The sequence below is a fragment of the Anarhichas minor genome, unplaced genomic scaffold (assembly GCF_050575085.1).
Source record: "Anarhichas minor isolate MPS153535 unplaced genomic scaffold, ASM5057508v1 ptg000079l, whole genome shotgun sequence".
NCBI lineage: Eukaryota > Metazoa > Chordata > Actinopteri > Perciformes > Anarhichadidae > Anarhichas > Anarhichas minor.
The window spans coordinates 2,728,458-2,752,833 of NW_027466525.1; the positions used below are offsets into that span (position 1 = coordinate 2,728,458).

Consider the following 24,376-nt stretch of genomic DNA (forward strand, 5'->3'; position numbering starts at 1 on the left):
TTTTCTTTTTTTTTTTGGGGGAGGGCTGACCTTGTGTCCACTGTTTTGTCTCTCTTCCCTCGATGTCCCCGCACGTGGCCCGGGACATCGCCTGTCTGGAGCTGAAGCCAGAGCTTCTCCTCAGAGCTGACAGCATTCCAGATGACCTCGCCCCGATGTAACCTTGTTAATATTTAGTCAAGTGTACGCACCGCCACCAACATTAGAGAGGTGAACGGTCACCGTCGGACACTGCAGGCCGATAGCAGCCGCACACGCTGCTGTCAATTAGCAGCCTCGCTAATGCGATCACAGCAAATTAAGTGTTTTGTTTCTTGGTATTTAAATATCCCCAAAGTTGCCTTTCATGTTGGCGGCCGTCTGTTTTGCGTCTAATGCGGTTTGCGGTCCCAGTTGGAGAGTAATTGAGCGAATCATTTACCCGCCATACGAGGCTCGGAGGCTGGCTCATTCAGTTAGGGCTTTGTTATTGTGAAGGAACGGAAGAAGTTGGACTGAACATTGCCTGTCATGATCCAATTAGCCCTCCAACAGGCGGGCTAGCTCGTCGAATGAGTTATTGTCAGTGCGACATGTGTTGTTGTGTGGCATTAGAGGGGGTTCGCAGTGGGCTCGAGGATACGATCCGCACACAGATCTGTCATGTGAACACTCAACACTCTCTTTCATCGGTGGGAGAAAAGCTGAAATGTTTGAAGTAATTGTCATTTCTTTTAACACCCGATCAAACCATACCATATCTTTGACCGGAAAGAAAAGAAATGACTCATTCCTTGTTATACAATATGACACGAGGGAGCATAACAAGTATCAAACTTGAAAAGGAAGTGGGAACACACAGAAGGATGTTGACGCGGCACAGAATTTATTCCATGGAGGGACATTTCAGCAACAAGGTGCCTTCTTCAGCACTTAATGGAGTCATTTTAACTAACTAATCAGAGCAACTGATTGACCAATCTTAACCCTAATGTTCTCTTCAGAGTCCCAGGGGCCACTTACTTAGATTTGTTTTAACAGCTTGATACTTTACGACTTTTCCAAATTTTAGGAATCCAAGAAGTCCCCAGAAAATGAAACATTACCACAGCTGCAAATATGTTTTAAAGGAGCAGTGTGTAGGATTATTGGCAGAAATGGAAAATAATATTCAATACTATGTTTTCATGAATCAATAATCACCTCAAGCTAAGAGTTCACCGTGTTTCTACAGTAGCCCAGAGCGGACAAACCAAACACTGACTAGAGAGAGCCTTTTGCCTTTTTACCTGAAGGCCACCGTAGTTCTCCTACACACTTGTGAAGGGAGGAGTGAGCGGAGCCACTAAATCCTACACACTGTCTGCTTGTTATTTGCATTATCATTGATGCTGCACTACCCTCCTTTCTGTTATTGGAGTTGCTCTCATGAGGTTACACAAGTATCGAGAAACATATTTCTTATTAAGAAGATGCTGATGTTGATGCATAGCCCACATAACATATAAAACATGAAATATATATATAAACGTATCTTTCATGACACAGTTACACTATGAAATCCAAAGTGAACGACATCTCGTAGTGTTAGTGATGTGCAGAGCGGACTGTGTTTGTTTGCAGGCTGAACTTCTTCAGAGATGTTCCTGACTTCAGAGTGCTGGCCTGCGGGGGCGACGGCACCGTGGGCTGGATCCTGGACTTCATAGGTACAGAACATATCATACATTTACATAACAGCAACAATCTGGTGCTATTAATTATTTCAAATTACTGACTTTACAGACTCTCAAACCTCCTGAGGTGGAACGTAAACGCTCCATTTCTATTTTGGGGGGGGGGGGGGGGCAAAAATTGCATTTGTTATTAGTTTTTCTCAGCCAGCAGCAGCTCTTGTTGTTAGGCCTGAGGTAGTAAAGCGTACTTTATGGTTTGTATATAAACACTTTCATTACGTCCGAGCCTGCGCAATCAAGGGTGGTAAAGTGGGATGATTACGTGAGTTGGAAAACAACATACAAGTCATCATTTGAAGGGAGAAAAAAAAAAAACTCCTGGCCTTCTATATTTGGTCTTGAAGACGTGTTCTGGCTTCGAAAAAATTGCCTCAATTTTTTATCAATCAAAACAAAGAGAGGTAATAACCATCTCTTGAAATAGACGGTACAACTGGACGCACATATTGACTTGTAGTTGTACAAGTGGGGCTGCAAAACGGATTTGATGCTTCCTTTGCAAGTATTCGCCTAGAGTTTTGTTTCCTTGGTGCGGCCTTGTTTCGTATGGTGTTGTGATATTTGTCCCGCTGTTCCAGATAAGGCCAACCTGGACAGGAACCCCCCCGTGTGTATACTTCCCCTCGGCACGGGCAACGACCTGGCAAGATGTCTGCGATGGGGAGGAGGTACTGACGGATAATAGAAATGTTGCAGTGAAATACATGGCCTCAATTCTCCTCATTACATCCATAGTTAAAGAATATACCATACTGTAACCCAGCGTAAATATTCCAATCATCATTAACATTGTTTTAAGTAGAAAGAGGTATAGTTTGCGATCATATGAAGAAACAGAGAAAAGCAACGGATTTTCACATTTGAGAAATGACTTATTAAACAATGATTTGATTATCAAAGTAATCGATCAACTGAGCGATTCATCTATTGATTGTTTAAACTTAATGCTAAATTACACTACGAGGGGTTTGAGACCCACTGGAGACCCCTAGACTGAAAATATATGGGGTGCAGTTCAGTAGAAACAATTTTAAAGCCAATATTTGTTTTCATTAGACTAAAATATAACGTTTTTAAAATTCTCTAAGTTCTCTAAATACATTTGGAAAAGTCTCATGAAACTCTTGCTTTGAAACACACACTTTTAATATATTTAGGGACAAAATCTTTAGAGCTAAATTAGTTAAATTAGATAGTTACAATAGTTAAAGATAAAAAGTTATTTATATTCACATTGAGTGATTATTAGTATCAGCATTTTTTTCTCTTGCTCTGGTTAGAAGAAGAAGAAAAAGCTGTATATCAGCCCTAAAAATCAATAAACCTGGAAGAAATCAGAGGTAGTTCTCACTCATAAGTCACCTCAAAGCATCAAAGCCTTTTAGTAAAAGGTTGTTCTCGACACATTGTAACACAGATGTCATGGTTTGTTGTCCCGAGGCTATGAGGGCGAGAGCCTCCTGAAGATAATGCGCGACATCGAGAACAGTTCAGAGATGATGCTGGATCGCTGGAAGATCGACGTCACGCCCACCGACAAGGAGGAGCGAGGGGACCCGGTGCCTTACAGTATCGTAAACAACTACTTCTCCATCGGAGTGGTGAGTCGGACTTCAGTCAGTAACCACGGGACTGATGAGACAATCATCTTTTTATATATATTTATTTATACTGTCAAATTTTCACTGTCAAATGTGACCAACTCCCAAGTAGAAAAAACCCGGCTAATATCTGCACCAACATTGTTTTTTTTAGAAAGATATTCATGGTATTTAAGAAATCAGAATAAATAGATTCCACCTTTTCTTTCTACTCATACTTCAATTATGAGAAAATTGTTAAATAGTGTAATATTTGTTATTGTAAAGCACCTTTCATACAATGCAAATAAACAGTAACAGTAAGTAAAACATTGTATAATAATAATACCAATAAAACAAACCATCATGTAAACACCAACAATTAAATATGTTAAATTACTCCAAATTAAAAGCAAAATTAAAAAAAGTGTTTCATTCATTATTTTCTTTGTTAAACAGCAAAATATTTAGTATTGTGTATCAGATAGTGTAGTAGATGTAGTCGTGTATAGTCACATACTTTTGATCCAGTTGTTAAAATAGCATTAGGTACATTTAGGTTTTTTAACAAACTTTTATCATCTATTTTTCCCTGCAAATGCTAATCTAAAGTGTACAATAGCGCCAAGAAGGTTATTGACCTCTTTAATGTCCTTATAATCGTATTAATTGTTGAACCATCATGGAACAAAAAGCAGTATAGCTAGAGCACCTCTGTCACATCCCTCTCATGTTTCTAAGATGTATTCGGAGCTACATTTAACGGCAGACTTCACCTCTCGGTATGGTGTAACGTCTGTATCACAAACCTTACTTGACTGACTGCACGGTTACAGTAATGGCACACTCGTGCACTGCTGCAGGAGGAAGGAGCATATGGCAGCTTTTCAAACCTTTCACACCAAAGTTAAGTTTAATCGTGGTGACAAAGTCTCAGCCGCAGAATAGCAGAGGTGGCAGTAAACAGCCTAACGGTACCCTACAGAACAGAAGAAGGTTGGAGTGACACACTGAAAGTTCAACTCCCTTTGTCAACAATCCTTGGTTCGGTTATTTAAAGATAGATATAAAATAAAGCAACCTGCAGTAACGGCATAATCAGTCAATTCATTTGTTTTGACCGTATTCTGGTTAGGTCTTTATTGAGATGTGCGCAAGCCTCAACCACCTCTGATTGATAAACAAGCCTTCATAAGCCGTCAGCACCCCCCCCCCCCCCCCCCCCCCTCCTGTCCATCTCCAGCAGCATAATGACACTGATTTCACGTAGCTCATGTTAGCCATTACTGATAAATGTCAGGGGGAAATATGGTAATTGACATTTGCAGGTGGCAGAGGAGGGAGCCACGCGACGTTGTGAGGTTCACACAGACTGCGGCGGCGACATAAGTGATGCATGGCCTCACAAATGTTAGTTGAATAACACCTCCAGCCCGGGCCCCTAATGACGATGTCGGAGGACTTTATCGGACGGGTCTTGTTAACATTGTGATAGAGCAGAACACCGGCTGTCATCACGTCTGCAGAACATACGGGGCTAAGTGGTTACAGTGGGAAATAAATCTCTCCGCATTCATCCTGATGTCTGAGTGCATTCATTTGCCAGTATAGATGTTAAAAACATGTCTCAAACAATACTTCCTCTATACGTTCATTCAGGCTGTTCTCATCAAGCATTCGTAGCTATACCTACAAAACTAATTTGTAGATAAAATGATTTTGTATGTAATGCACGTGATCTTGAAAGAGGAAGTTTAAAGACCGCAAAAACACACACAGGGCGAGCCTTAGTTATTTTATCCCAAATGACAATCTTTTCCTCAATACAACCAAGTATCTTTGTTGCCTAAACCTCACTGAGTTGTTTCCTGTTTATTTTGAAAAGAGCGGATGCATGTCACGAGTCGAAATGTACATGAACCACTGTGAGAGGACACGTTGGTTTAGTACATTAGTTGTGTCTTGGAATGGGTCCGAGCTGCTTTTGGCCTTATTTATACACCATTTTAAAACGCAGAAAATAAGTGTGTGTGTGTTTAGGAAACAAGGTGAGGGAGTCGGAGCTGGAAAAATTTAGATTTCTGGTTATTTTAGTCAAAATCCAGCATAAACCAGAGATATACTTGCTTTTATCTTTGCTTCTGAGTGTGCATGATGGCTGCCTCATGTACCTTGTGTCTGTTTAGAGCATCTGTTGTGTACGTCCTCAGAAATTCAATAAAGTTTTAGTGTGATTCGTGCTTGAGGTTGTGAGTGTCCGCATGGCCAAAGTAGCGTCACACTAGCAGCATAAAAAAATCCAAAACGTTTCCTCGTCAAAGTTCCACGTCAACAGATTTTCCGTGCGACGGAAGGAATTACTGAGGCTTTACTGGACGCGTTAACAAACACCACAACTCTGGTATACCGCGAAATACAGAGAGCCTTCCCCAGTGGCCATGGGCTGAATCAGCGTCATGTGACATCGTTTGGCAACAGCTTGAGTGTAAGAGATGTTCATTTATATTAAAAAGTCACTCCAGCTTTAAAAAGAAAGAATATCTCCAGCCTTAGAAAGACCAGCAACTAAAGAATAGAAATCCTTTCTCAGAAAATGATAACGTCTGGATTATATAAGGTCTAATATATACAACTTCCTGTTTGCAAATTTTAACATAAGTACCTTTAATCAACTACTATTGAACTATAGTGTTTAAGTACAAATGTGAGTTACTTGTACCTTCCTTCACATTTCTACTCCAGTACATCTCAGAGGTAAATATTGCACGTCTTATATGTCTGACAACTTCACTTACTTCAGTTACTTCTTCATACAGTGTTTATAGGTGTTTATATTCCCCTTCCTGTCCAGTGGAACCCACGTAGCTCCAGATGTTTTGATGTTGAGTATTGGTGATAAACCCAAGGTGAAGTGTTCCTGCATGTGCAAATTGTCTTACTTCTTAAGCTAAATAAATTACTTTTTTAGCTGGAAAATGCATCGTCACAAAGCTGAAAACAAGTTGACTTTTTAGAAATAAGTGGTCCTCACGGAACAGGAAGGGGACGTAAAACTGTAATCTATAAAGTAACTAAAGCAGTCGGACAAATGTAGTGGAGAAAAGCGTATAAAGTGGCATAGAATGCAGGATTTTTACTTGCCGTGGAGTATTTTCACAGTGTGGTATTAGTACACACAAAGGATCTGGATACTTTTTCCACCACTGGATTTGGCTGAATGAGTTGCTGCATTTAGAGCTTCATAATGTCTTAGTACAACCAGACAAACCTCTTCATGTGTTCAGGGGGATTAGTGGTCATGTGTACCGGGGTCATGACGACGCTTTGGAGCTCGAACGCGTAGCTGACCTCAAAAATGTATCTGGACCTGGAGACGAGCAGAAACCCATCAGTCAAGCTTGTAAATGAAGATATAGAGGGATATGAAAGTCGTATAGTTTGAGGAAGAAGAGGAGTAACACGCTGGTAAAAATTGATAGAAAACACTTCCAGTGGAGTCTTTTGGAAAAGTAAGGATGCGTTGATGTTACTTAACTATTGTCTTAGGAGGCAAACGTTCCCTCCAAATGTTGTGGCTTTTAATGCCACTTTTTAAAATGCATGCAGTTAACTAAAGCTCCAACACCCTGGAGACAGCAGTAGGTTTTCCTGCTTTAATGGAAGCGGTTGATTCCTTCTTGCTGAACCGTAGAAAGCAGCTTTGGCCCGGCTGGTTCATGAAGTCATTATAAGCCCTATTGTCTCTGCTCTGTTAGCGGGATTAGCACCCAGCAGGCGTGATGATGACAAATGAAGTTGTTCGTGGGGGATTAAGAAGACTTTGAGCTCTCTATGGGATTTGAGTGTGATATAATATTTTCGTGACACATTTTTTTCCATCAAATCTTTTTTTTTTTTTTTGCTTTCCGTTGGAACGAAAACATGAAAAAAAAAAATTACAATAAAGATTACGCGACAAGTCAAGCTAGTAATTACCTCAGAGATTATGCAGATGGAGAGTAGATTGTTTCTGTAATGACGCCGTCGAAACCAAGAGATCAGCAAGAGTGTCGCCGCCGATGCGCGCTTGAATCTGAAGTCATTGAAAGAGAACTTCTACATTTCTATTTGTCTGATTGCTCTCATTCCTCTCTAATCACCAGCAAACGGAAACTCATTTCATTTCAAGTCATTTCAATCCAAGAACTCAGGTGATTCTTCCAAACCATCCCTTTTTTTGGGAGGGGTAAATTCTTCCAACCTAACCTTCTGCCACAGCCCAGTTGGTTTGAGAATTAATGGTCGCCATCCCTTTGGGAGGATGTGGAAGTGACTTGAAGTGTAATGATCTCAATCAGGGCCAGGGGTGAGAGACAGAACTAATCACTGAGCGCGCTCCACTACCATAATGCAGTCAGTCGCCCTAACGACCCTGGCGCTCCTGTCAAAGCCATTACTCTCGCCCGTAGTGAAAGGCACATCAAACCGCTGGGGCCCACTCATAATTGGACTAAACTTTGAGCTATGAGAGGACATTACACATGTCCTGTATTAATTTGGGTGCCAGATTTTTACATTGGTAATTATTTGAGGGCAGCTAGCGGGAGAGAGAGAGTGAGCCGACGACGTCTCGCTGCCACGAGGGGGTCAGGAGGACGGGAGAGTGTCCGACATGTGTTGATGCTGCGACCGACTCGTCCCCGGTTTCAAAGAGGCGGCAGATGTTTTTTGAAGTTTTTAATGTCTTTAATATCAATAAATTGTAATTTTGATCATGTCTCTGAAAAGTGATTATATGTATTTAAAAATGGAAGTAAACAATTCAAAATATTAAATAATAAATAGCTTTTAAAATGTTTTAACAAGGAATGAAATGCATTAACACGCCTCAAGGATACTTTGAACCCCAACAATACTATATATATATATATATATATATATATATATATATATATATATATATATATATATATATATATATATATATATATATATATATAGTAGTTGACCACAAGTTCCATTTAGCAGATATCTTGAAGCTTTCAATCAATTCACATGATCTTCATCAGTAGAGTCCAGTTATGGAGAAGTTTAAATGTTTTTTGTTTTTTTTCTGAGCACTTAAAGGCGTTTTCCTCCATATTGACTTAAAATATTCAAAGTTCATTCTCAACCTTGTAAACCTATTCAGTAGCTGTTCTGGAGCTCTCAGTTATATCACATGATCTTCATCAGCAGATTCTTAAGAGGGAATTCTTGAACTTGATCTTTTATGCCGACATGAAAAGTCGAGAAAGTGGTGACAGCGCTCAGAAAAAGTGATAATTTGAACATGTGTGATTTGATCAAAAGCTCCAGAACAGCTAAGGACCAGATTACTAACTAATGAAGCCAAAAGCGTCAAAATTTCCTCAGTGGAGTTTTTTTTTTTTCAGTTCAGATTCTACAAACTGGTCTGATTTAGACAAAGGTTGGTAAACATTTAGTGAGGAGAACATGTCAGGGAACAGTTATCATCTTAGAGTTGGAAAATGCAATAATTTCGGCCACTCAAAAACCTGTAACATCACCTTATGATGTCACGGTGTACACCTGGAGTGCACTTCTACATCACTGCAGTAGGGTGAGAAGTTAAAACACCGGAGAGAAAAAAGCAAGATTGGTTCTTTATCTGCCATGTTCTGATATATATCCATATTGAAAAAACATATTCCGAAAAAAATAAATAATATATATATATATATATTTATTCTTTGTGGTGTTGAATTGAGCATCATGTGATGTTGAGAGCCGGTTCATTTTAGAAGTTTCACCACTTCAAGCACACAAACGCTGCATCGACAGAGAACGACAAAGGCCTACATCCACTGCCGGCTGCTTGAAATCGCTGTTTACTGTTGCAAACGCCGCGGCTCCACTTGTACAGATCTCAGATAATAGAGCCCAAACCAAAGGGGAGACAACCTCTCCTCGCTTTTGCTCTCTTGTTTGCAGCTATTGTCCTGTTAGTAAGAAAATCAAGTTACCGTCTCTCAGATGCATCCATCAACTCGCCTTTCTGGCTCGCGTTGGAAGCGTGAGGCGAGTCTGCGGGGATCTTGGAGAATTCTTTTGGTCTTCAGCTTACAGCGTCTTGAAGAGACATCAAGAGAAGCTCCATTGATTTTTTTTTTTTTTTTTCCTCTTTTGGCTTCTCCTAAATTTCTGCACAGAGAGCTAGCAGGGGGTCCTCCCTGTAGTGTGGTGCCACTCAAAATAGAGCGGGTCAAAACAGATTGCTTCAGTAGAGGGGAGGAGGAGGAGGAGGAGGAGGAGGAGGAGGAAGAGGAAGAGGAGGAGGAGGAGGAGGAGGAGGAGGAGGAGGAGGAAGAAGAGGAAGAGGATAGGAACAAGCCCAAAAAGTTTACAGCAACTTTTTCTCACTCCTTCCTGAGAAGTTTGTCAGAGTTATATCTTTTCTCCACGAAGGCCTTGCCAGCGTTTTCCTGCTGACACTGACTTAAATTAAAGAATAAAGTGTAAATTAAAGGAAATTTCAGCGTCTCTCTGTAGTTCATTACCTCAGACTTTACAATCTGTTGCCGAGGGCCTCTGCATACTTATTGACATAACTGATATGAAGAACAAGGTGTGTCATTTAAAGATATGAATTAAAAGGAGCTGTATTTAACATTCAGAGCATCAATATAGCAGCAAACCACTATTGTATGTAAAGGTAAAGTGGAGTAATATCTCTCCCTCTGTGTGTGTTGTTAGTGTCTCCGTTCTTTGTTGACCAGCCGGACCGGCTGCGTGTGCTTTTAGTGCGTGTTCGTGCACCGTGCCCCACTAGTTAGCTCATGGCGGCCGCTTTGCACTGCCCTCATATGCTCATAGCTCTGTCACCACTGATGCAGTTGTTAGCACCGTTAGCTGCGAGCCGCCGATTCGCCGTTGCCTCGCTGAGAGCCATTGAGAGGCTCCAAATGCTCCTAATCTCGTATCTTTCCCCTTTCACTCTGTTAACAAGAAGTACATTTCATTAAAGCAACATTATTTATTTAGTTAAACTTCCTTAAAATCTCAAATAATATATTATTGACACTTGATAACTATGGTGCTCAACTAACACGTCTCAAAATGAACCAGCTCTGTCTCCTGACGTTCCCATACAACAAGACTGCATTGTGAATTATGTTTAGAGAGAAACATATTGTGTCATGGATTCCGTTTTCTTTTGACAAATCATGAAGAAGTTTGGAACGAGTCAGAGGAGGAGGAGGTCAGGGTCAAGGGATGGGTCAGAAAACTAAGGACTTCCCTCCAGGAGACTGCTGTTTGTGTCCCATGGGAACCAAGTACTTTTGTTGTGTTTCATTTTGTTCCACTGTCGTAGTGATTTTAAACCAAACCATGATGTTTTATACTAAGTAGTTTTGGAGCATTTTTTGTTCCGTTTTATTTCAATTTACGTCGTTTACCACGCGTTTCAAGTTGTTTGGCACTGCTACAGGAAGAAAAAATATTTCCCTCGAACCGTGATTGAAAGTGCAGTTTAGCGGAACATCAATTTGCAGGAGACAGTCTTGCATTAACTCCTGGTGTTCATAACCATGTTTTCATTAGCGTGTAATGCCTTGAAACTAAGAATTGTTGTGTTTCCGTTAGCTTAGAATGAGCCCTTCATATCCACATAAGGAGCGGGTCATCTTCACGGTGTCGGCCATGTTGCACCGCCATGTTTCTAAAGAAGCTCAGAACAGATAAACCAAACACTGGCTCTAGAAAGAGAACCTCACGGTTTTACGTCGCCTGAAGGCCTCCGTAGTTCTACATGCTTGGACAGGGAGGAAGAAGCGGAGGGGAATTTACTTGATTGCAATCTGCAACCTCACCACTAGATGCCACTAAATCCTTCACATTGGACCTTTAATTGATTACTTAGCTTCTGAAATTAGGTGATTTTTTTTTTTCACAACCCATGAAGGATTACTAAAGGATAGGTTGGCAATTGTACACTCAGGTGCCCATGTGAACGTTGAAACTGGGTTGTTTGGTATAATCTATACTCCTGCTAACTTGTCTTAAAGAGTAATTTAACGCCTCCACGGAATCTCGTCCTCGCTGAGCTCCAGTGGTTGAACTTGTGACCCTACTGCTGTGATGTGCAGGTGTACTCCAGGACAGCGTGACATCACTGTTGGGTGTGGTTAGGCTTGAGACTTTTCAACAATACAAAAAACAGTCTTTTCTGGCGGCTCGGTTGTTTATTCTGTAAGTTGATGCTTAAATAGCAGATAACAGCCTCGCCAGATGGAGATGGTGTTCGTGGTGGAGTGTCTCCGTCAGTCACACCACACTAACATATGTAACATGAACTGTATCACTGTAACGCCAAGAACTGCTGCAATGAGGCTGCCCTTTATGCCCCAGGGCACAGCGAGGGTGAGACGGGGGAGTCAGAAAGGAGGGTGAGAGGAAGGTCGAGAGTGACATATATACATATAAGAGAGAGAGAGAGAGAGAAGGGGAGAGGCGGAGGAAGGGGGAGAGAAAACAACTTGGTTGCCGTGGTGTCGGCAGCGCCCTGTAGGTTGGCTGGGAGCTGTGATTACTCACAATGTGTTCAATTAATTAGCCTGTGTGGCGACGGCGTGCTGTTCATCAGGCTTTCTGTCAATACCTCTCCATCCCAGGTTCAACCCCGCTGCCACCTCCTGCACACATCTTCTTTCATCTTATAGAAATATACACAAGGGGCACGCAAGGTGTAGCTGCACTGTCTGAGAGGTTGGGACAGTTAGTTAATGAGGAAGACGTTGCTTTGAATGTAAAGGCAAAATAGTGATGCTTCTGTTGAGTAGCTTTACACGTTAGTAATTTGAGTAATTACGGCAAGGAGGCCCAACCTGCATGTTTAAAGTTTGAGGAGGTGAGAATCACTTGCAACAAACGCGGTTCGCAGCACCTGGACTGAAGCGATGTGTTTCTGTGTTTCAGGACGCCTCCATTGCACATCGTTTCCATGTTATGAGGGAGAAGCATCCTGAGAAGTTCAACAGCAGGTACGTTTGCTTTTTTTTTTGTCAGTATAGAAAAGGTAATGTGTGTAGCCTAGAGGTTTCCAATGATCGGTGCAAAAGAAGTCGCACTTACCCTCCTGATTTTCCCAGGAGACCCACGTTTTTCATTGCCCTCTCCCGGTTTCCTCCGGGGGTCACTAGTCTTCCGTCTTTCTGCCGGTTTATGACAAATTTGAACACCTTTTTCCCCCATTTCTTTATCTAAACATGTCTCTCGCATTGTACAGCGTGTATAAGCCCTATACTTCTTAAAGTACTGCTTCCATCCGGACAACAACGACATCAAACGGCGGTCGTTGTGCGGCACAAGCCATTGGAAGTACTGGGTTTTAGAGTGCAGTGGTGCCAAGGGCACTTTGTGTTCAAAGGGCCTTCAGTTAGTGAGGAATAGAGAGTACTAAGAAAGAAATACTCAAGCAGGGCAAAAACACGAATGAATGACTGAAAAGAAACCTGAGATTCAGAAACCACTCCAGACGTGCAAATGATTTTGTATTTTTTCCTGTGAATTTAAAGTAGAATTTAAGTATTTAACATTAAAATGCTGTTGCAGCGTAGGCCTACTTATTCATTTGTTATTTTTATTCTTTAAAAGGCAACAACAAAGTCTTTGAAACTCAAAACTCAAACTCGAGGTTAAAGCATCCCTGCTGACTCGGAAATGGTTCATCAAAATAAGAGCGCAATTACAGAAATTGGACAAACTCTTGACCTACAATATTTACCAACCTGTGAAACTGTAAGTTGATTTTAATTGGCTGTTCCATCGATGACAAATGATGTCCTATCTGTACCAGGCAGCAACCTCTGGGTCTGAAAAAAGTGAAGCCAATGCAGAACTGCCTTAAGCCTGCACTCGTTCTAATGTCCAGCAGGGGGCGACTCCTCTGGTTGTATAGAAGTCTATGATAAAATGACTCTACTTCACTCTTGATTTATTACCTCAGTAAACATTGTAAACATGAGTTTATGGTCTCAATCTCTAGGTTCAAGTCTTCTTCAATACAGCATGATGTTCATTTAGTAACTTATTGTCACATTAAGAATAAAATGGACCATAAAGCAGGGGATGCTTTAGGGCGGGGCTACCTTATGATATACAGGTTGCTATTCTACCAGAGCCGTATATGCCGTCTCTACGTCACTCCTCCACCGTCCAAATATGGAGTGACGTCTCGATGACTACGTCCACTTCTTATATACGGTCTGTGATCTGTACTTGTAAAAAACATTTTGAAAAAAAATGTACATCATAAAACATAGAATACAGATTTTTGGAGTCTTCACAAGATATTTTATTGGTAACAATTATGCTTGTAAGGAATTTTAAAACTAACAAATAGAGTTCCCCAAGGACAAAAGTATTTTCAGTGCTTGTGATAAAACATGCAGCTTTTAAGTTGAAGGGGAACATTCCAGTCATTTGTCATTTTTGTTGAGACATTTAAAACATTTTCAGGAGACCAGAGTGGCCTCTTCAGAATATAAAACCATCTGATGCTGGTGTTAGTCCATACAAACACCACTTCTCTTTGCGTTGAGGTAAATGTCCTGAGGCTTATTGACATTAATGTTTCCTTTTTATTTTTAAACTAAAGCCCGTGATGGACACAAGTCTCCATTTTTAAAAAAGGTAAAAGAAGATGCTCTCTCAGTCCAAACAAACCAACCGTCTGCTGCCCCCTTCATCAATCCTCTCCGGAGCTCAGCGTGACGAATGGACCGGCTTCATATTTAGCATTTGTGATTACCTCGAGGAGATGCGTTCACCTTTGGAGATGAACAAATGTGGCATCTATGTTTCCATCAATATTTAACGTCTCCCATACGTCTCCACTAGCGCCAGGGAGTAATTGCAGGCCTAATTGAATTTGCTTGGCTAGTTTGACATCATGGATCAGTCAGACTGATGACACACAGCCTCCTAATAATCCCATTTGTACTCATTATCATATTTTAGCCTGGTCTTAGTACAACATTTAGCCAACCATCCCTCTGCTGCTTGTTGCTCGATCATGCGGATGTGCCGGCGAAATGGTCCAAGAGGGAAGTGGATGGGGTTTCAGTCGTATAATGGTTACCGATGGTTTCGAGGGAGGGGCCTACTCTAAAGATACCGACTCTAGATGTTCTGATTAAACAAAGGGGGTGCTGGGTAATCATCGCCATGTTATTGTCAGTAACCATTTTTCCTGCTTCAGTATCGTTTGTCCCACTCTCAGTCAGCTGCTGTCCAGATCCACACGCAGCCACTGCATCCCTGTTGTTCCACACTCCGTTTTAAGCCTTTTTGTGAAAAATGATTTAGATATTTTAAGAAAATGATTCCGTCTGTTATTTGAATTCAATTAATAATTCAGGAGGGGGAATGGGTTTAGGATCTCTCTATTACACACTATCCTTTGCCAATTCAATAATGCATGATTATAGTTTTTCAAGGTAGCATAGATTTTGTTGGATTTGTCCAAAGGGCTCGTGTCCATTGGAAGCGTACTGCGACTCATCACGGAGTCATTGTGCTGCAGCTCCAAGCTCAATCTCAGCAACTTCAGTGACAATAGACGGAGCGTGTCTCTGGGGGGAAGCTTTTACTTCACTTGTATCTGCAATAAGTGTGTTTTTGTCAACAATGAATGAAAGGAATAATGATTTTGATGAGTTTTTGTCAACCTTTAAGCAATGAAACTCACTTCTACTGGACATAGATCTACTGGAAGCTTTCTGTCCAGAAATAAGTAACACTAATATTCAGTCTTTTCCATAAAAGGCCTGTACATAGAGACTTGAAATAATAATTAAAACAGTGATGCGGATAATAATAATAATAATAATACCACTTAGCAAATCCACAACGTCAGACAGACTTGCAACACATGGAAATGAACCGTTACTCAACCTCCCCTGCTCCTTTTACACACGGGGAACTTAACTGATTGCTTCTACACCAGGTTCATGTTATCATACATTATGTAACGCAAAATTAAAATATCTAATTTTTCAATGTTTTAAAGACAAACTGGTTACAGGGGATTTTCTTTCGAAGGTAACGGTGGGAAGGGAAAGAGCACAAAATGGTTTTATTTTAATTTTATATTTTTTCATTGAAATAATTATGTATTTTATTTTGTGATAATTACATTTAATTAATTTCAGGATGAATAATCTACGTTTCGATCTTAAGTATTTAATCAAAGTGTTTTACACTCTTTCCAGCCCTTTAGAGATCCGCCTGACGATCTCTGCAACATATAATTATTCTAATGTCCCCTGTCCATATGTAGAGAATACTAGAAAATAGAAGATCTCTTTCTTAAAATGCTTTTAAAAAAGCCACCAAAGCACTGTCGACAGAAAAATACAATAATGTATTGAATAAACAGCATCTGAGCATATTTTTCATGGATTCAAAATGTTTATTTTGATTGCTGTCCTGTAGCTTTTTGAAGCCTTGTGTTTGCTCCTGAACAGAGTTCAAAGCCAAAATAAATGGCTTTATAAACATGTAAGGTTTCAGAACAAGGAAAAAGTAAAATGTCACATTTTGAATTATTGTTTTTTTAATATCAGACAGCAGTAACGGCTCTTCACTTCCCATATGTACCAAATCTATACATTTTGTCACCAGTTTGACCCTAAAAAAACTGAATATTTAATGAGCTTTAATCACCAGCCAAACAACATCATGTAGCTTTTGTTAATTATGAAATGAGGAGATTTTGTTGATGAAATGCAGGGGTCATACACCCCACCCCCTCTTCATCTCTCTCGTTCTATCCATCTTCTGTATTTGCACCTTGGGGTGATTACCAGGGCGAAGGTGTGAAGATTTGACACTCGGCAGATAGATTCATTTACTGCCACTGCCGGACCTGGAGGTGATAATGAGGTTGAGGATTAAAGGCAGACAATCAGTCGGCCCGTGACGAGGGCTGCGCCACCTCCTCCCCCGTCGCCACTGCTCCTCCACCGCCTTGTTAAAATATACTACTCCCCTTTTTCACCCCGTTTTTTTTTTTTTTTTTGCTGATCTCTCATGTAATTACACACTAATCTCTGGCTCTGAGGGGAAAGAGACAGAACGGGAGAGGAACAAGGGAAGAGAGGTGGAGGCAGAGAGAGAGAGAGAGAAGGTTTAGAAGAACTTTCTGCTGTTGTACAGTTTCATTAAATTATTATAAACTTCCATCTTTTATTTGCCCTCTGATGTTCAGTTACTGCATTGACCAATTCTCAGTTTTAACATTCTGTAACTCAGATGACAATTCCAATTTCTGCACACCTCTAGGTTTTAGGAATTGGTTATATTTACTCGACACTAACTCATATCCAATATAGTGACACTAAAGTGTAGGTGTGTTTGTTATTTAGGACCAGTGCAGTGCCTGTGTGGGGCGTTGGCCCTCGGAGCATGTGACCGTTTGGAGAGGGCTGATTTCTTGGCTCCTGGTCTTGCTGTTAGCAGGGTTTTCGTTTGTTACCATTGAACGTGTTGCGTGTTCATATTACACTAAATTTAACACGGTGCTCCCTTGACTCCCCCAGTAGTGATTGCGCTGTTTGACCCACAACCGCGGGTCCTGCAGGTTGAAAATTATACAGTTTTCTGTGTTTTTGTTAAAGATTCTGGTAAGGTTGATGTACTTGATATGAAATGCCATTACTCTTTGAGGCATTGTGCAACTTGAACCACATTTAGTCGCCGAGTGCTCATATCAACCTCGTGTAATCCTGCATCGTTTGATAGCGACCTGCCTAACAATGGCTCTATTATTCAAAATGTCTGTCGCTGATGGAAGTGAAAATGTTAGTATCTTTAGACACGGATCTAAAAACAAGTTTTGAAATGTATAGCTTGTTAAATATGGAGGAAACATGAACATTTTATGATATTAATAACCATGTCTTCATTTAAAAGTTATAAACCCAATTGTATTCTCTGTGAATGAATATTGTGGCTACATTTAATGTCCTATCAATCATAGGTTGATCATTTGTAATAACTAACATTCAAATCTTGACTGTCTCCTGTGCCACTGTACAAATTACGTCGAGATGACACTAATTCACGTGAGATCTTTGAGGGGAAACCTCTGATTTGGGACGTTTCGGCTGCAGCGTGAAAGCCGGTTACTCCACCTGCGATGTTTGTTTATTCCGCGGCATCAATCACGGCGCCTTGATGTTCCCATGATATTTGCTCTGCATACCCGGATCTATTTTTGGTCCCGAGACATCTAACACCGTCACGGCGCTCCTCCAGAGCCGCTCTGCCCCCGTGCGCCCACAGGCTCTCGCTGTGCTGTGTAACCATCCTGAGTTAACCTTTCCTGAAGGCACAGGGAAGCCCAGGCATGGAGCACTCTTTAGCATAATGAGTATGTTCATCAAAGCCCTGCGATGTGCTGGATGGGGGCCGCCGGAATCACCAACACACGCACACATCCACACACCTAATGCTAATGTGCGTGTGCGTGTAGGCACGAACGTGTGTGCATGTTTCCTGCTGAGCTGGGAACGGGGCCACAGGTGACGGCACTCTAAATTACACATATGCACACACTCGTTTAGGCAACACACACACACACACACTCATGCATGGTGGACCTCAGTAGCGGCCGCCCTTGGACCTCATTTGAGGATGAAATCGTTTATGTGGCCAAAGTGTCATCTATAATTAATGAACACTTGTGTGTAATTTAGAGGGATCTCACCTGTGGCCCTGTCCCCAGCTCAGTGGGAACACACACACACACACACACACACACACACACACACACACACACACACCACATAAACTCAAGTGAAGACTCTGCATACTACATATATACATAGAGTAGCTGAGCAATATGAAAGAAATAATTAATTTACAGGTTTACCCTTATAATGATGAACTGAAGAAAATAGATATTTTAATAGATTTAAAAATATACATTTAAACGGCCCTCGTGATTCACTGAATATCATTCCAACTCTTAAACACTGGTTAACGTTGTGAAGTCAAACAAAAGCACTTGTTGAAGTTTAGGAAAAAACTACGTAACATATTGTAAAATACGAAAAAAACACATCACAAACATCACTCATACAAGTTTGGGACACAAACACCGGTCTCCTGGTTGAAAGTCGTGTTTGCCAATCAAATTAGTTATTATAAGAAAATATTTGCAAGGGTAATAGACTAAGAAGTGGCTGTATTAACCGCGAAGTCAACAATTTTGTTTGTGGACTGTCTTGAGGCCTCGAGTTTGGCATCTTGGCCGTCGCCTTCTTGGGGTTTTTTTTGCAACCAGAAGTGACACGGCAGCATGGAGCTGAGTACAAACGGATGCTGAAAAAGACATTCTTGGTTAACTAAAATGTTACCATTATAATACATTATTTAAAACATGGACAACTCCCAGACCAGACAACGCCGTGACAACGACCTGTCATCAAATCAATCATCAAGGTAGCCCCGCCCTAAAACATACCCTGCTTTATGGTCTGTTTGACTCTAAATGGACCATAATGTACTAAATGAACATCATGCTGTATTGAAGAAGACTTGAAACTAGAGATTGAGACCATAAACTCATGTTTACAATGTTTACTGAGGTAATAAATCAAGAGAGAAGTAGTCATTTTCTCATAGACTTCTATACAACCAGAGGAGTCGCCCCCTGGTGGACATTAGAGAGAATGCAAGTTTATGGTAATTCCACATTGGCTTAAATTGTGAGACCCATAGTTGGCCGCCTGGCACGTATGTTACCTGAGAGGCAGAAAAAACTTGCTGTGTTTGATCACATTGTAATGACCGAAAGCTAATTGAATAAATGTGTCAGCATTTTTACCACTTCACTGCACCTTGGCTTGCTGAATGAGCTACCAAACAAAAAGTGCACTGCTAACATCAGTTTGTGAGCTAAATAGCTAATTGGCTAGTCAGGTGTATCACATTTAACTTCAAATGTCAAGAATGGAAGAATGTTGAGATTCATACCCTTCAATGCGGCTAAAACCACTGGTCTTTGGTTTATAATCATTTAGCGACTGTGGCTGAGTGGAGAGCCGTCATTCAATCAGAGGATCCTTCAATCAGAGGATCGGCGGTTCGATCCCCGGCTCCGCTAGTCGCATGTCGATGTGTCCTTGAGCAAGACACTTAACACCAGAATTGCTCCCGTAGCTGTGCCTACGGTGTATGAATGTGATAGAATCTGAATTGTAAGTCGCTTTGGATAAAAGTGTCTGCTAAATGACTGTAATGTAATGTAATAGCCTTGCAAGTTTGTCTACAAGAGGTTTCTCTGATGCATTTACAAAACACCTCTCAGAAAGACATATCAACAATAAACATGAAAATCATGTTTGACACAATTGTTGACAGCAAGCAGCGATGACATTTATCATTTCAGCTGGAGTACACGTATGCTAAACTGTAAAAGCATTTCCCTTAGCACTCATCATGCTGCATGCTGCATGCTGCTCCAACGTAGAGCAAAGATGGATGAATGTCAGTGATGTCAATGATTGACAAATACCGGGTTTAATGAAAGCTAACGGGGAATGATACCTGACTCGGTTGCACTCTCACTGTAGAAACAAAATAGGATCGAAGTAAGTTTCCCCTGCAGATGTGTTGCTGGAGGTGTCAGAACTCCGATAAACACCCCGAGCCTGGTAAACAATATGAAATCATTAATTAACAGCGAGGCTTTGTTAAGTTAATTTCAGGTGTCTTAACAGTTCCCAGACAGTATCACAAATGAGATTCTGTTTCACTTCAACTTTTATATTATTACAACACTTGTTTTTAATTGTTCAACAGCCATCTTAACAACACACAGGTGTTAAAATCAATTACTGGAATCATTACTGGAATAATGTTAAAAAAAAGCCAATTTTTCCATATAACGTTATGTGCACTGTCACCAAATGGCTGCTGAAGAAAAACTTGTATAATACAAAAATATGTGTAAAAGAAAACGTATCTGAGGCGTCAAGCTTATCGGTTCACTTCTATTTGATCCTAAAGATGTTGGATATGTTATACCAGTATCTGTAGTTTTAGTATAAAAAAAGGTACCTTGGAATCATTGCAGTGCAACAGACAGAAATACATTTTTCAAACCGCTCGCTGCGTCTCTGAAGGCAAGACGATGCAACTCGGGTCATTTCTCAAACTGCCAGCCGGAGTCGGAGCGCTCCAGGCGGTGTCATGTTAAACAAAACAGTGCATTGATGCAATGCACAAAGAGTTGGTTATGTCAATGCGATATTTATCACCTCTGATCAAGAAGAAATTAGTGTGAAAATAAGGTCGTAGATCATCGTGGGTTAGATTAAGTGTCAGAGGGGAAGAAAATCAATGGCTCTGTGCTCGGCGTTCAGTGTGGCCGGTAGAGAGTGCATCTGAAGGTGCTGTGGCCTCAGGACAGCGACGCTGCAGTGAAGCTCATCGCCTCTGACATCCTTTAATATGAGCTGACCAACCAGCGGAGGGTTGATGAACAAGGGTGTTTCGATTCAGTCTGTTTGAGCTACATTTGTCTTTCTGTTGCTCGCCTGACTCTTTTTCTCGGTGTTAGGTGTTTTTCTAAAGCAGCTTGTGTTTTCCTTTTTTCCTTGGCCGCACGGTTTGTATGTGTCCTCTTCTTTCAGTTTTGTTTCATGATTTGTTTGTGCAAATAAACGACACCTCAGTAGTGCTGGAAACCTGAGCCGCTGTTTTTCTTTTGGTGCGCCAGCTGTGAGTACAACAGCTGATCTTACATGAACACCGCTAAAGTTATCATTGCAGTACACTTTGCATTGATGCACTGCAGGTAAAAATCACAGCAGAGGCCGATTGTGGCTACTCGGAGGATTGAAAACCTGCTACCTACCTACTACTGAAAACAGAAATCGCTCCCAGAGGGAACACATTGAAGGAACTTCTGACATGTTTATGGAAATAGGCACTTTATGTTCACATTTATTGCTCTTACTGTAAAGTAAAATCCTCCTAATCTACCTTAAAAGTACCGTCTTACTCAAATGGACTCCCTATTAATCCATGCACACGCTGGCCACTGTAGAAGACGCTCCTCACGGTCAGTCTGTCAGAGGAGTCCAGTGTTCAGCATCGGTCGGCAGATAACAAACGACAATCTGATCCGGCCAATGGGATGCTCCTAATTACCTAATGAACAGGGACATGAGGTGATTTGTTGCCATGGTGCGCTTGTTAGGGTAAGTGGTGGGAATCGACAGGACGGTCAGATGTTGTCTCTTACTGTATCTGTTCCTACAGTGTGTCTTTAGTGTCGTTTGGTTCTGCTGTACTTTGAAAAACCCAGATGTCGGGAGGGGAACAGTGGTTAGTAGAGCTTTGAATGTGAACGAGGTCATTCCTTACAGGAAGTGTGTAGGATTTATTGGCAGAAATTTATTATAATATTCATAACTATGTTTTCATTCGTGTACGATCACCTCAAACTAAGAGTCGTTGTCCACCATGTTGCACCGCAATGTTTCTACAGACTAAACACTGGCCCTTGCGAGGGCCTTTTCTAATCTTTACGTTACCTGGTGGCCACCAGGATGTTCTCCGAGACGCTTTGAAAGGGAGAGGTAAACGAAGGGGTATTCAGTTGGTTGCAATCTGCAACCTCACCACTAGATGCCACTAAATCCTGCACACTACTCCAAAGTAAAATCATAACAAATGCCTAGCAGGTGACTGACGTAGCAGCTCGGAGACTGCAGTGTTTTTCCATGAAGAAATATTTAAAATTCATGCAGAAGAACCAGAGATGTTATCATTCTCATTCCACACCTTGGAAAAGCCGGACGCCTACATTACCCACAGTGCAACTCGACAACCTACAGTTCCATTGGAGATTCCTACAGCTTGCCAAATGTGTATCTCCACCACAAACTGCAGTTATGTGTTGCTTTCTTCTAGTTTCTCATTTCCTCTCTTCACATTCATAAAGTGAATGTAGCTGCATTTGGGATAATTGGATTTTTTACTTCTTTGAAACTGTCAACTAGCACAGATGCGCCTTCAACTCAGTTTATGTCGCCTGGAAGAGAATCCATGCCTTTTCACATTAATTTACATTGACTTTTTTTAGCTGTAAAACTCGGCTTCAACACAGCAATAGCAACGAGTCTATGCATCCAGAACATTCCTTGTATCGTGTCTGGCTTCATTCTCCGACCACTCGTTTTGAATATGCTTTTCAAAGTGGCCACCTTCATTTGTTTGTTTGCAAAATTGCCCAGGCCTGTGTTCATGTGTTCTCTTGGGTTTGACTAGTGAGTTTACTGACTGATTAGGATGAGGATGAGGATGATGATGATGATGCTGGGGAAGATGTAGGGGTGTGTTGTTGTGGAAAACCTCTCAGCGTGGCCCTGTCGCCCTCCTGCCTCTTCCCACCTCCCTCTGCTCCCATCCCTCTTCTATTGACCATGTTGCACATTATAAATCAACTGTGAGTTGGGCTACCTTGCAAGTACCCTAATGAAAGCTCATTTATAAAGTGGCTAAATGGTCCTGACAAAAGTCCTAATGAGGAAATCAATAATTCAGTGATTGTTACTCTTCTTATACTAATACGTTCCTCTTGTAGCGCTTTGATTCCATCTACGAGAAGGCAATTTTTTACTGTGTTCAGTTCTGCGTGTCAGCACTGTTGTAGTTTTTTTTTTTCCCGTCCTTGAAGCTTTTTGATGAATTGTGTGTTGTTGTCTGTTGTTTCTTGGAAAGAATAAAAGGCTTTTGCGATCCGCGGGACGGCATGGCGCTGATTCAACGCTGTGATGCTGCTTCTAGTGACGCACATTGTGATTTTCGTGACAACCGCTTTTGCTCTTTCTCCCTCCTCAATTTTCTGCTTTTAATCTCTTCCCTCCTCTACTTACTCCTCTACTTAGGGGGCCTCTGTTGGTGCCCTGTTAGCTAAGTTCCAATCCTAGCTTAGCTTAGCCCGATGCTAATGCAACCTCGCCAGGTTTGACAGCAGGCCTGTTAGTGATAGCACTGGCATGGATCTGCAGATCATGCAGAGTCATAGAAATAGAATAAGATTAGAACGGACAGTCTCCGGGGGACAAAGGAAAATGGCGATTGTTACTGTCATCAGTAGGGCCCTAAAGTGTGGTCACAGCTCACCAGGAAGAGGAATATGAGGCAGAAACGAGTGATAAGAGGCAGAATGGTGGGTCGAAAATAAGGAAGGTGCCTAATTAGCCATGTGCCTCAGTTTGTTGCACGGAGAGTATGTATTTTTTTAACAATGGCTGTTAAACCATGGGATATTTTTCGGGATAAAGGTTCGTCGGACGAATAAAAACAAGTTAAAAATGCAATCCATAACTTCCCCCAATGGCCTGAACTTGTGCAGGTGACCAATTATGAATCTTTTTAACCTTGTTCCCTTTCATTATTAAAGCTAAATTGATGCATTGTGCTTATTCGTGATTATTAGAGTAATAATAATACGTTTTTTCTATTTTTGTGGCACTGTAAGACGTCTTTCACCATTAGCATGAATTCAAGGATACACAGACCGCCGTTACACAACTAATAACAAATAAAAACAATATAATACAACGGGTGCAACAAATAATCAATACGCCGATACAAAAAAAAAGACATTTTATTAGTGTAGTCATGAGAATATAATGTACCATAGCAGCATGCGGACAGATGGTGACTCACCCCTGCGAGGTCATTGATCATCAGCCTTAGCGGTGGGAGTGTGTGTGCTGCAGGAAGCCCGGAGAGCAGCACCCCAGTCCTCCGTTAATTGCAGGGGCAGTTAGATTACCCTCTTACACCCCTCACTGGGCCCTAATGCTGGGCATGGGTACCCACTAGCGACCCCATGTGCTCCCTCAGATGCCTCCTTTAACTGGCTTTAGATTCATCATTATGCTTCAATATGTGATTAATGAGCCACATTATGCATTCTTCGGAGATTAATGACTATGTGATTTTGGTCAGCGGTAAACATTAGAGGTGTATTTCCTGTGTAGTTTCAGAGGATCCTCTCTTCAAGGATGAATC

The 24,376-nt window shown here is 41.3% G+C and overlaps 1 protein-coding gene across 9 annotated transcripts in view; it reads left to right on the forward strand.

Annotated features, from left to right (window-relative positions):
• The window catches only part of dgkb (diacylglycerol kinase, beta), a 60,193-nt gene that overhangs the window by 25,857 nt on the left and 9,960 nt on the right, over positions 1 to 24,376 (forward strand). For all 9 annotated transcript variants that reach the window (XM_076081191.1, XM_076081183.1, XM_076081187.1 and 6 more), the window contains 4 exons: positions 1,603 to 1,688; positions 2,294 to 2,383; positions 3,156 to 3,316; positions 12,254 to 12,318. In XM_076081191.1, the coding sequence (XP_075937306.1) occupies positions 1,603 to 1,688; positions 2,294 to 2,383; positions 3,156 to 3,316; positions 12,254 to 12,318 (402 nt within the window). The remainder of the gene's footprint in view (positions 1 to 1,602; positions 1,689 to 2,293; positions 2,384 to 3,155; positions 3,317 to 12,253; positions 12,319 to 24,376) is intronic.